The sequence below is a fragment of the Eptatretus burgeri genome, chromosome 8 (genome assembly GCF_056783735.1).
Source record: "Eptatretus burgeri isolate ZD-2024b chromosome 8, Ebu_testis_v1, whole genome shotgun sequence".
NCBI classification, from domain to species: domain Eukaryota; kingdom Metazoa; phylum Chordata; class Myxini; order Myxiniformes; family Myxinidae; genus Eptatretus; species Eptatretus burgeri.
This window is the reverse complement of record NC_140968.1, coordinates 43,371,754-43,385,604: the sequence shown is the minus strand read 5'-3', so window position 1 is coordinate 43,385,604 and position 13,851 is coordinate 43,371,754. Positions and strand designations below refer to the sequence as shown.

At 41.5% G+C, this 13,851-nt stretch overlaps 1 protein-coding gene across 3 annotated transcripts in view; it reads right to left on the bottom strand.

Moving 5' to 3' along the window:
• The window catches only part of LOC147021618 (uncharacterized), a 29,788-nt gene that overhangs the window by 1,711 nt on the left and 14,226 nt on the right, over positions 1 to 13,851 (bottom strand). For all 3 annotated transcript variants that reach the window (XM_085891784.1, XM_085891783.1, XM_085891785.1), the window contains 2 exons: positions 13,044 to 13,210; positions 5,737 to 5,872 (listed from right to left, as the gene is read on the bottom strand). In XM_085891784.1, coding sequence (XP_085747910.1) covers positions 5,737 to 5,872; positions 13,044 to 13,210 — 303 coding nt within the window. The remainder of the gene's footprint in view (positions 1 to 5,736; positions 5,873 to 13,043; positions 13,211 to 13,851) is intronic.

Below are 13,851 nucleotides of genomic sequence, written 5' to 3'. Positions count from 1 at the left end.
AATTTGATATATTTGATGACATAACATAAAATTTGACAACAATTGTGGGATTATCTTCGAGGATACTTGTTCATAATGGTTTCATGAAGTAGATCACATTAAAAAAAAACATATTAGTTGTCGACAAGTTACATAAAGAGTCTACGAGAAAAAAATTCAAAACGTTTTAAAACCAAGGACCAGCACAACAATCAGTTAAAGGGTGTTGTTTCATTGGCAAGAAGTTGCAGGAGATTCTCCAATGATTAACTCCAATCCTTCATGACTTTAGAGGTTTAAACCAGACTCGGTGGTGTAACGGTTATGGCGTCCGCTCTGAGTGTTGGAGGTCGGTGGTTCAAACCTGGCCCCGGACCAGTCATACAAAGGTTTTTTAAATGGTATGTGTTGCTTCCTTGCTTGATGCTCAGCATTTTAGAAAAGGCCAAACAACCACAGTTTGGCAACCATTGCACAAGCTTGATGGGCCTAATGACCGACTCCTGCATTAAAGTTCCTTGTAAGGGAACTCATATCAAATTGTAACACATTCTCTGAATGTGATTAACTTCATTCCTTCATGAACCAAGACCATCATGGATCGACCAGACTGGTCAAGTCCTGCTTGTGCTGATGGGAAGCAACTTAGCATCTTGGGTCTCCAGCTTGAAATAGCATTCATCAGAAAATGATTGACAAGTTCACCTTTCCTAGATCTCCTGACCAGGACCTTGATATTATGCCAGATTTACTTGCCTGTACCAGATTCACTTGTCATCTGTTTACGCTCTCAACGGAACCCTCTCAGGCGTCTCTCTTACTTGGCAGCAACGGCAGGTCTCTCTCAGGAGTCTCTGCCAATGTTCTCAAAGTTAAGTTTCTAGTCGTTATCTGCCCCATTTTAACTGTTTATTTTCTAACCTACATGCTTCTGTGTGTTCCTAGTTCGGTTTTGTTTCAAAAATCGTGCTGTTTTGGGAGTTTTTGTCGACCTTGTCTTACCGGGTTCCTTGAGGCATACCCATTCTTCCCCTCCAGGTATACGATCGTTTTTATTTATATTCTCTCCCAATTACCTTCAATCTTATTTTCCCCACTTTCCCAACGTCCCCCCAACCCTCCCAACTAAACATTCTGTTTCTTGTCTTAAACTCAAAAGAAAAAAAACCAACAAAAAAACACTAACTTTCTCCCTGCATACCCACGAGTCCCGATCCTTCTTCTTCTGCTCCTCTTCTTCCTCTTCTTCTTCTTCCTCCTGCCGGCACACCATCTTTCGTCCACTTGAGCTGACCCTCTCTCACCATTACCTTCACGATTTCTTCCTACAACCTTCCATTCCCGAATCGTACCTATTCTTCAAAAATCCATCAAAAAATAAAAATCTTCCTTGTGTCCTTTCTCTCGATACACCTCTTGTAACCACGTGACTCTCGACTCTTCCTGATACTTTTCATCGATCCATCAGCTTCACTCTGCATTTGCCGTTCAAAATTCACCATACACCTCCACGATTTCACTTCAACCTTTCCTTTTCCGAATGTTATGCAATCCTTATTTAAAATAAATAAATAAATAGTCACATTTGACTGTACAACTCCCATCGCCACGTGCTTCCCCCGTAACCACGTTATCTGTTTCCTTCCCTTGCATCTCCCGATCCAAATTCACCATTCACCTCATGATTTTTTTCTACAACTTCTCCATGACCTAATCTGATGTAAACTCTCTCAAAAAAACATAATAAATAATAATAATAATAATAATAATAATAATAATAATATATTTAAAAAAATGATCTCTTATAATGCTTCATCTTCCTCTTTCACACGTGTGGTTCTCATAACTGTATAATAATGCACGACTCTTCTTCTATTTCAACAGACTCCTCTCAATTTGAACATTCCTTCATAGCTTGCCTAAAAAAATCGAACTGTCACAACGTTTCTTCTCTCCATTCTCTTAATTCGCCTTTATTACATCCATCAAAGAATGTCTTTCATCGCATTTCTGACCTATAAAAATTTAAAACCCCAGTTTGCTGTGAATGTTCGCTTTCCATCAACCATTCTTTTTTTCCAACTTCAGGGCCAACTCAGCCCTCTCACCCCTCCTTCTCAAAGCAACTATCACACACTTCTCCCTCCAAGCCTCCCTCTCACTTTTCTCAAAAACTCCCCCCTCACCTTTCTCCCTCAACTCTCCCCACTCACCCTTCTCAAAGTACACCCCCCCCCAATCACATCCACAAAGCTGCCTCCTTCCCCTGCCCTCTCACCTCCATCTCATCACTCTACCTCCTCAAATCCTCAACTGCCTTCTGCCTGCTCTCTTGCCCCCCTCCCCCTCTCTCCCAGCACCACAGAGCCTTTTCTCCTCCTCATATGGCCCCCTCCCCAAGCAATTCTGCAATCCACTACACTCTTTCAACAACTCTCCTTACCTCCCCCCTTCCTCCCTTGTCCTATCCTCCCCCTCCCCTCCCATCCCCTGCACCCAAAGCCTCCTCCCTCCCTCTTCATTAACAGTGTGGACTTCAAATATCCCGCCCCATCCACAGATCTCCTAATGTCTCTGTTCCCAACTCTTTTGTCCTTCCCACTCCCACCCCTCTTGTCTCATGCCCCCTCACTGTGCGTTGTGTGTTAGCTTTCATTCGAGCTTCGGCAAGGTATACAAAAAAATAAAAATAAAAACCCCAAAAGCTCATGATGCCGGGATCTCAAGATCCAATCTCTTTTACTCTGGTAATTTGTCAATAATTCTGTTCTATTGTCCATGTCCCTGGACTCTGTGTTCTCCCTCCACCTGTAGTAGTAGTAGACAAGCTGGTAGTCATCTCCGGCTAACCCCCGCTTTAGCGGGGAAAATGGTCTTTAAATGCTTGTGTGTGTGTGTGTGTGTGTGTGTGTGTGTGTGTGTGTGTGTGTGTGTGTGTGTGTGTGTGTGTGTGTGTGTGTGTGTGTGTATTGTCCATATAACTTGTGTAAAAGTACATTGATATCTCTGAATGTCTTTGTCTTTGTCCTGCATGTGATGAGTGTGCAACCAATGAGCTTCAGATCAGTGTTTTTTTTTAAGGTCCAGACTGCCAACATGGTTGAGTACAAAATGCATAAACACAACCAGCTGTCCATCTCACAGGTTAATGTCATTGTAAAAGTGTTATTTTGGGGTTAATATCTGTCTCTGAGATTTATATACCTGAGGCATTTGTCAAAACCATAATTTCTCCTTGATTGGTAAAAACAGAGTCACCATGTCATATAACCAGCAGTATTGATTGGATGTGTGTGAGTGCATGTCAGTTATTTTGTACATGTAAAGAACGTTCAAAAAGGCAGTCACACATTTCCAGTAAAATTATGATGCAATATAGTTCAGTACATCCAGCATGGTATGACGTTAATGGGAATGCCATGATGTTTTTACATGTTATTACAAGCCGAAATAATTTTTACACGTACTGTACTTAAATCTATACCAAGAAAAGGCAGTGTTTGTGTGTCAGTGTGTCTCCTCCATAACTCCAAAACTATTTAAAAAAAAAAAACCTAGCAGCCTGAAACTTTACATGCATACCAAGGGACTCCAAGGAAGTGCAAGAGTGGAAATTGGGTGTTTAGGTTCATTAAAACACCCCTTTTGAAGATAATTAACGGCTTTATTCAATTATCTCCTTTATCAGGAAATCCTCGGCCACCTCGCTTTCTGGGGTCTTAAGGCGTTTCCTGGGTAACCTCGCTGGGGTCTGAAGCCGCCATGTTTTTTGGCCTGCTCAACCATGCCTTGACTTGGAATAGGCCACATCGATTTCTTCACGATTATTGTTTTTTCACTTTCCGCACTCATATTATCGAATGCCTGTTCATCATCGCTACAAATCGCTGTATACATCACTTTTGTAAGTGCTATAGTTTTCAAATTGCAGCTTGGAGTAATTTCATGCATTATATGAAACGATTTTCAATGATCTACTCTCACGGACTAATAAAAGTATATCATCGAAATATTATTTTGGTTTTGAGGATCGGATATCATCCGGATTAAATAAGTTTAAATAAGGATTAAACATACCAAAAGTATGTGGACACCTGCTCGTCCAACATCTCATTCCAAAATCATGGGCGGAGTTGGTCTCCCCCCTTTGCTGCTCTAACAGCCTTCACTCTTCTGGGAAGGTTTTCCACTAGATGTTGGAACATTGCTACGGGGATTTGCTTCCATTCAGCCACAAGAGCATTAGTGATGTCGGGCACTGATGTTGGACGATTAGGTCTGGCTCGCAGTTGGTGTTCCAATTCATCCCAAAGGTGTTCGATGGGGTTGAGGTCAGGGCTCTGTGCAGGCCAGTCAAGTTCTTCAACACCGATCTCGACAAACCATTTCAGTATGGACCTCGCTTTGTGCACGGAAGCATTGTCATGCTGAAACAGGAAAGGGCCTTCGCCAAACTGTTGTCACAAAGTTGCAAGCGCACAATCGTTTGCAATGTCATTGCATGCTGTTGCATTAAGATTTCCCTTCAATGGAACTTAGGGGCCTTACCCGAACCATGAAAAACAGCCCCAGACCATTATTCCTCCTCCACCAAACTTTACAGTTGGCACTATGCATTCGGGCAGGAAGCGTTCTCCTGGCATCCGCCAAACCCAGATTCATCCATCAGACTGCCGGATGGTGAAGCGTGATTCATCACTCCAGAAAACGCATTTGCACTGCTCCAGAGTCCAATGGCGGTGAGCTTTACACCACTCCACCCAACGCTTGGCATCGTGCATGGTGATCTTAGGCTTGTGTGCAGCTGCTCAGTCATGGAAATCCATTTCATGAAGCTCTCTTGTGCTTTTTTTGTGCTTGTGCTGATGTTGCTTCCAGAGGCAGTTTGGAACTTAGTGGTGAGTGTTGCAACCGACGACAGACGATTTTTTCCGTGCTACGCGCTTCAGCATTCGGCGGTCCCATTCTCTGAGCTTGTGTGGCCTACCACTTTGACGCTGAGCTGTTGTTGCTCCTTGACGTTTCAACTTCACAATAACAGAATATATAGTTGACCAGGGCAGCTCTAGCAGGGCAAAAAATTGACAAACTGACTTGTTGGAAAGGTAGCATCCTATGACGGTGTCATGATGAAAGTCACTGAGCTCTTCAGTACGGCTCATTCGACTCCCAATGTTTGTCTATGGAGACTGCATGGCTGTGTGCTTGATTTTATACACCTGTCAGCAATGTGTGTGGCTGAAAGTGCCGAATCCACTAATTAGAAGGGGTGTCCGCATACTTTTGGTCATGTAGTGTACCTTCCTTAATATGGTGCAACTAAGCTGCTCACATTTTGCCTAGTGTTGGCTTAGTGGTGAGGTTGGTGGCTGGGGATCCTCGGGGTCCTGAGTTCGAGCCCCGCTGGCCACTGAATTATCACTAGGTGGGGTTGACTCAGCCTGTCATCCTTCCGAGGTCAGCGAAATGAGCACCAGTACACTGGTAATTATCCCTGCGAAGGCGACTTAAGGGTTGGCGTCAGGAAGGGCATCCGGCCGTAAAAACATTGCCACAAGAAATGGTACCATGATTGGAGGCCGCAAAAAGCTGACCCCTGCTCAGGGAAAAAAGGCTTTAAAATGGTGTGATGAAGCTACTCACATTTGCTCATAATAATTATTCAGGATGTGAAGACATTCCTCAGACTTTTACTATGTTAGTGGGTAAAACTTTTGTGGTTAGGTAGTAACAAGTAGTAAATAGTTTGTACACTACCTTTTGTGATGATGTATGTATCTCGAAGGAACGTCTGTGTTGGAATGTCACGATCTGCCTTTGGCAACACTGTCATTTCATTCTTGATCACAGACTCGTGTTCTGATTGATCCTTTGTTTGCATTGGTGCTGAACACTGCAGGAAGAATGACACATCCTCCAATAAACTACATTAAAAAAGAAATCGGGTAAAATGAGGTAACAGAGAAAGACAAGGTACAATCACAAGTGAAAAGTGTATGTTGTTTTCAATGATGGGATAGTTCAACAGGTGTCTGCCCATTTCAGCACACGATTGATGATTCTGCATTATGTGTGTTCAGGTTTATGCAATAGTACAGAAGATTCAGGGGCTGCCAAGATATCCAAGATGTATGCACACTCACCTGTGAGCTGTCAAGCCTGAGCTGTAAACTGGTTGATCCAACCAGTTTACAGAATCGGATCCAACTAATGCACACAACATTCAGGTCCTCAGACAGTTATTTCCATAAATGCATGTCCAGAATAGACCCATCCCCTTTGTCTGGTGGGATTCTAACTCTGATGCATTGGAGAAGGGTATCGAACAGATTCCCTTTCATATGGGATGGCCTTTTCCTCTTTACGACACATCCATGCACGTGAGAGATAGCCGTGAGCCCAATGGAGACTCATTCTTCCCCTTTCCATCAGGACACTTTGGACTTACAGGATATTTGATTAAACATACCATAGGTTTTTCACATTTCATTTATTCTGATGGTCAAATACGGCTGTGGATCATTTACCTCACACACCTCTCTTCCATTGAAGTTTGACACCCACCTCCCTTTCACCGACATTGACATCTACCTTTTTCCCATTGATGCCCGACACCCTGTTCGGCAGCTCCATGGACGCTGGTTGGCTCCGACTCATGTTGGGCCGAACGGGGAGGCAATGGCCGCGTTGACGTGTTTTGAGTGCCCCACATTTTGGTCGGCAATTCCGGCAAATGGCTGCCCTTTGGCACCCTTCCAGCACCCCAAACGTAGTGTCGTGGACCGAGCCTGTGTTGATTGGAAGGTGCATCTCACTCTGGTAAGGAAGGGATGATCGCAAGATTGATGGTTGGAGGTCATGTGCAACGATGCACCAATAGGCAAGCTGGATTTGGCTGAAGTCTGCTTGAGGCTCCGCCTACACTGGTCGCCTATAAAAAGGATGGAAGGACCATCGCCCTGACAGTTGGTAATGGTTTCTGACAGATCCTGACTATTTCTGACAGCTCCTTACAGTTTCTGACCATTGCTGACAGTTATTTATGGTTCCTGACCATTGCTGACAGCTCCTTATGGTTCCTGACCATTGCTGACAGCTCCTTATGGTTCCTGACCATTGCTGACAGCTCCTTACAGCTGTCCATTAGTTACAGCTCCTTACAGCTGCCTGTTGGTTATGGCTGCTGATAGCTCCTGATGGTTGGTGATGGTTGGACCGTTTCTGCTGGTTTTGCTCAGTACCTGCTCTTGGCATACCTGATTCTTGGCATCACTGGATCCTGGGGGTGATTATGTGACGTCAATTTGTGTTCGAGCCTGTTTGCAGGTGGGGGAACAGCAAGGCAGGGCGCTGGCAGCGGACCATGGCACGCTCACACATTTTGGGACATTTTATTGGACGCACGACGACTTCTACCTTGGTAAGCCGAGACCGGATTTCTTTCCCTCCTGAATGATCTTCTGGGTACCTTTGTCTCATCTTTAATTGTGAAGTAAGGCATAGTGATAAGTATCTGTTCTTTGTCTATTTTTCTATCAATGCCTGTTTAACTCTTTATTTGTTTGAGATTATATTTAATTGATTTGAATTCATCTATTTACACCACAAGGAAATAAAAAGTTCTTCAGTTTATTTATTTTTCTTATTAATAAATTCCTTGTTGACGTTTCAACCTGTCTGTGCTTGTCATTTCCTTCCATTGATCCAGCATTGCCTGAACCTAGATAGACTGGGAGATTATAATTCCCTAACTAATTAACCTGTCATAGTCGGCGTGCACCAGCGGTAAACGCTCGGCCGCCCGGCTTAAGATCTAATCAAGATAAGATTGGTGCATCGCCGAGAGCACGTTCCCTGGTCAAGAAGCAATGTGATCTCTAGTTAAATGACAAATTAGACAGTGAACACTGGAACTCGTGGTTAACTGAATGGCGTTTGTGGTTGTAAAGCAAGCCACCATACCAGAAAGTTAATTGTGAGCGGTGGCCCCAAGTCCGGTTCTTCCGAGGAGAAACAAGGGTTAACCCCCTCATAATACACTCGATACCCGTGGCCGGAATAATATATATATATATATATATATATATATATATATATATATATATATATATATATATATATATATATATATATATATATATATATATATATATATATATATATATATATATATATATATATATATATATATATATATATATATATATATATATATATGCCTGGTGTTGGCGCAGTGGTTAGGGCAGCAGCTTGGGATCCAAGAGGTCCTGAGTTCAAGCCCCGTTGGGCCACTGAATTAATACACCAGGGGGTTGACTCAGCCTGTCATCCTTCCGAGGTCGGCGAAATGAGTACCAGTGTACTGGGCCGGTGTATACCCCGGTTAAAATAGGTGTACCATATCCCTGTGTCGTAAGAGGCGACCAGGGTTGCGTCAGGAAGGGCATCCGGCGTAAAACATGTGCCAAATCACGATGTGGATCATACGGATGATCCGCTGTGGCGACCCCTAACGGGAGCAGCCGAAAGAAGAAGAAGAAGATATATATATATATGGCAGTATGTGTGTGTGTCAGTGTGTGTTTCCTACATAACTACAAAACCATAAAACCTCACAGCCCGAAACTTTTCATGCATACTAAGAAAACTCCAAGGAAGTGCAAGAGTGAAAATTGGGTGCTTGGATTAATTAAAACGTCCCTTTTTAAGATAATTAATGGCCTTATTTAATTATATCCTTTATCAGGCGATCCTCGACCACCTAACTCTCAGGGTCTTAAGGCGTTTCCTGGGTAACCTCGCTGCGGTATAAAGCCGCCATGTTTTCTGGCCTGCTCCACCATGCCTTGACTTGGAACAGGCCGCAGTGATTTCTTAACGATAAAGTTTTTGTTTTCACTTTCCTCACTCATATTATTATCGAATGCCTGTTCATCATAGCTACGAATCGCTGGGTACATTGCAATGCTCATAAACATCCGGAGACATCAGTGTTTGTGGCTTGTCATTTCAGGCGTCTCCGAGAGGTGTATGTTTAATCTGTTGCTCATCACATGCCAAACGAGCTGTTTCTTAACAACTGTTTCATTGGAGTGCTTGTTTGAGTGCAAAAGCCACTTGGCGAGCGCTCTCCAAGCTGCTTGGTTGTTTGTTTAGGTAAAAGTATCCATGCTCTCAAGGGAACATCAATTAGACAGATGTACGTTTCCACCTGTGTTGGGCCATGCAGTTCATGCCTTGGGAGGTGTCTCATCGGCTAAAAATGTGCAATTCCATTTTTTACAGGACATAGCTTTGTTTAACCTTTTGTGCGATCAAACATAATCCCCCCCCCCTCACTTTGACATCGATACATAAATAAAAACTATCATGTCCATCTGAGCACGTGTTTGCCATGATCTGGTTGTGAAGGCATTGAGTATAGATCGACATTTTGTTCTCCGTACTTTCATATATTTTTCAATTGAATTTTGCTAATTTCCCACTTGAATTCCTCTTTCAAAGAACTCTGTTTAAAGTTTGTGTGTGTGTGTGTGTGTGTGTGTTTGTATGTGTGTGTGTGTGTGTGTGTTTGTATGTGTGTGTGTGTGTGTGTGTTTGTATGTGTGTGTGTGTGTGTGTGTGTGTGTGTGTGTGTGTGTGTGTGTGTGTGTGTGTGTGTGTGTGTGTGTGTGTGTGTGTGTGTGTGTGTGTGTGTGTGTGCGTCGTTGATTGGTATCTTCATATGCGGGTTTCAGAAGGAGGAATGGAGTCCTCCCAGGGTGGGATCAAAGTATCCACCTTCATTTCGGTGAATGGTCACCATTCATGGACCAAGCTGTGAAGTTTTCTGTTTTCAAAGTTTTGTGTCAAGGGCTCTCTGCAGGGTCATTACTGAGCCCTGGACGGCTTCCAACTGTAGTTTGTTTGGAGTGATATTCCCAGGGATGGCTTTTAATATCTCTGTGAGGTTCTTTTTCATCATTCCAATGAGGTTCTTCGTCATCACTGGTACAACTTTGGCATTCTTCAGCTTCCAGGATCTTTTCACTTAATGCTTGAGGTCTTGGTATTTGGTCATTTTCTTGATTTCTGCATCGTTAGTCCAAAATCACCGGTATTAACACCTCAATTAGCAATGCCTTCTTCTCTTTTTTTTGCACCTAAGTATATCTGTTCACACTGCTTTGTTTTTGATGTTCATGCTCGATGGGATAATAAGGTCGTACGTGAGCGGTGGGGGTACTTCAATGTGTTTAGTGATTGCTTTTGGTTCATGTTCCCAAAAATTTTCTGGAACTGGGATATCAAAGTTTTTGCAGATGTGCAACCGGATTATTTTACAAACTCTGTTATCGTTGTGTGTGCAACTCTTCTGACATGTTTTTTTGGTGTTTTTTCTCGTGTTCAGTCATTAAGCGTCACATATCATTCGCTTTGCTGACCCCAACTCCACCCCTCACCTGTCTTTTTCTTTCTTCCTCTCCCCCACCATTCTCTCTCACTCTGTCCCCTCCTTCCTCTCCCCTCCTCATAAAATGTAGCACTCTCCTCCCACACCTCTGTTGCTCTCTCGCTGTGTGTGTGTATGTCGTTCTCTCTCTGTCTCTGTCTCTCTCTCTGTCTCTCTCTCTCTCCAACCCCCCCCCCCCCCCCGTGTATTGTCCATGTCAGTCCAAGCGACAGGTTGTATTTGCTTGTGTATATATATGTATATATATATATATATATATATATATATATATATATATATATATATATATATATATGTATATACATATATATATACATATATATATATATATATATACATATATATATATATACATATATATATATATATACATATATATATATATATATATATATATATATATATATATATATATATATATATATATATATATATATATATACATATATATATATATATACACACATATATATATATATATATATATATATATATATATATACACACATATATATATATATATATATATATATATATATATATATATATATATATATATATATATATATATATATATACCACATGACCTGTGAATCTGTTGGATTCCCATTATGACAGTGGTTGATTAAAAAAAACATTTCAAAAAATAAATTAAAAAAGATAGCTCCAGCGAACTATACCGCTGAGGTTGTTTGCATTGATCAAATTCTCCCGAAGAGTACTTGACTGAATCGGGAATTGAGTATTTTAATTATGTTTTTCGTTGCCCGATTTGAATGAAACTTGATACTGCACACCGCAGGTGAATGGTGGGTAAGGTGGCACTAAAATAATATATCCTATATATTATTTCTGTTAACGTCTGTGCGTAATTTGACGTTTCCCCTCCGAAACTGCCGGACGGATTGTCGCCACGTTTGGCATGTGGACACTCTGTGGTCTAATGAACAGCATGGGCTATGTGAGATCGTGCCAGAAGGACAGATTTCGGAATTTTTGGCGATTTTCTAATTTTTACATTCGTTTGCATGGCGACGTGTGACGTCACCTCTGAGAGGCGTAATGACATCATCGGTCATTCACTGACGTCATTACGTCTGTCGTCGACAGACCGTCACCGCTGAGAGGCGTAATGCCACTCCGAGAAAACAGCGTCTGCGATGTAAAACCCTCTTCTGCACATGCTGACTACCTCAGTAAGTGAATTTGATACAAAAAAATGTAACAAGAAACATTGTATATAAAGAAATTCAATAAATCACATTGAGAACACTGGATATATTGACGTCCTAACAAACCCTCACTTTCGAAACTTCGCGCAGAGCGTGGGTTTGGCTAGTGTGTGTGTGTGTGTGTGTGTGTGTGTGTGTGTGTGTGTGTGTGTGTGTGTGTGTGTGTGTGTGTGTGTGTGTGTATATATATATATGTATATATATATATATATATATATATATGTATATATATGTATATATATATATATATATATATATATATATGTATATATATATATATATATATATATATATATATATATATATATATATATATATGTATATATATATATATGTATATATATGTATATGTATATATATGTATATATATATATATATATATATATATATATATATATATATATATATATATGTACTGTTCAGCACATGGCTACTGATATTTGCAGCATTACTGGGAGGGAGTGTAGCACTGCTAATCAGTGATCGATGTGGGGCAGAGAAATAATTCAGAATTTATTCAGGGTGTCGGCGATAATTTGCTCTCTTCAGGAAACACTGGGATTTTAATGTCTACCAAAACACAGTGCTGGCAGAAGCGTTTCTCAGCTTTATGTCCTTCTGATGTACGACACACACATTGAAGCATCGGCCTGCATGTGCAACACTAGGGTGACACTTTATAGCTGGACTGAGAATGAACCCCAGGCTGGAGAGCTCAAAGCAGAGTGTGCATACCTGATTTGAGATTCTGTGTCTGCTATGGACAATGCACCAGACAGCATTGTTTATTGTCTGATTTAACTGGGGATCAAACCCAGACAGCTCAATGGTGAGCATGCAACCAAATTAACTAATGTTCTGTCACTGATGCTGCACCTTGTTGATCAGTCTTTTGTCTGGGCTGGCAGGATAGCTTAGAGGTATGCACACTTGCCGCTGAGCTATCTTGCCTGGATTTCAATCTCGACCCAGCTATAAATTGTCATCCTGGTGTTCGCAGGCAGGACAAGGCATCAATGTCTGCGCTATCCCTCAAGTGAACATTAAATGGGAATCCCGTCTGCCAGCATTCGTTGGTGGATGTTAAAGATCTCATGGTATCCTTCGTGAAGAGTAGGCGAGCGATCGCCAGCACCCTGGTCAAATTCCCAATTCCTGCTCTCACCTACAAGGGACATTGAACAATAAGCCATAAAAAATTAAAATACATAATGGCACAATATATGACCCATATAGAGTCATATTAATGTATAATGTGTCTACCATTCATTCGGGACAAGCACAACAGGGAGGTAAACCAAATATGATTCAAATAATTTGCATGGAATGGAAAAAACAATCTTAAGGGCATCGATACACAGATTTGCAGATCCTCTCACCGAGTTCAATGGGGGGGAAGGACATTGGCTCTTCTGGCAGACGTGAGATTCATGATTATCAGCAGATGTGGACAGCTTGGACCAGTGAGAGGCAATCAGCAGAAGCCTTCGCATGTAGGCGCAGGTCATGGGGTGCATTGACAGAGGCCAGAGAATGGCACCAAGTACTGCATGCAGGAAATGGTGCAAAAAAGAAAGCAACCAAAAAGCTAAAATATTTCAGGGTTTATCCCTCATATAAATTGATCGATTAGTGATGTAAGTATTCAATTGATTAAAAATGAAAGGTTGTTGTTCCCATAACAAGAATGTCTATGCTTATCATGACTGAATGCGTGTTCAATCGAAACAATTACATTAATCCAGACTAGATTATTATATTAATTATTGGCAACTTTGTCATAAAAAATTTCATCATTATTAACCCGTATGTGTAGCGCGAAGCAGGCTTAAACAATTGGTTCACTCTCAATATCGGTCTGTTTCAATGATCGAGGGACAACTTAATTTCAATTCGATATTTTTAACACTGTCGAACATGAATTAGAACACAGACCAGCAGTTTAGCAGTACTTTCACTCTGAATTTGGCAGTACTGCATCTTGTCCTGAGTGTGTATGTGCACAGAGCGTTAAAGCAATTGCTTCAGTCTTTCCGTCTGTCTGGCAGTCAAACAAAATTGAAAATCATTCCAAACAGGAAACTTCGTATTTTTAGGAACATTATAAAAGACACCACGAATAGCCACAAATAACTCATTTAATGTGTTAAATAAGGTAGTGTAAAAGAGGGTGCATCAGCGGTGTAA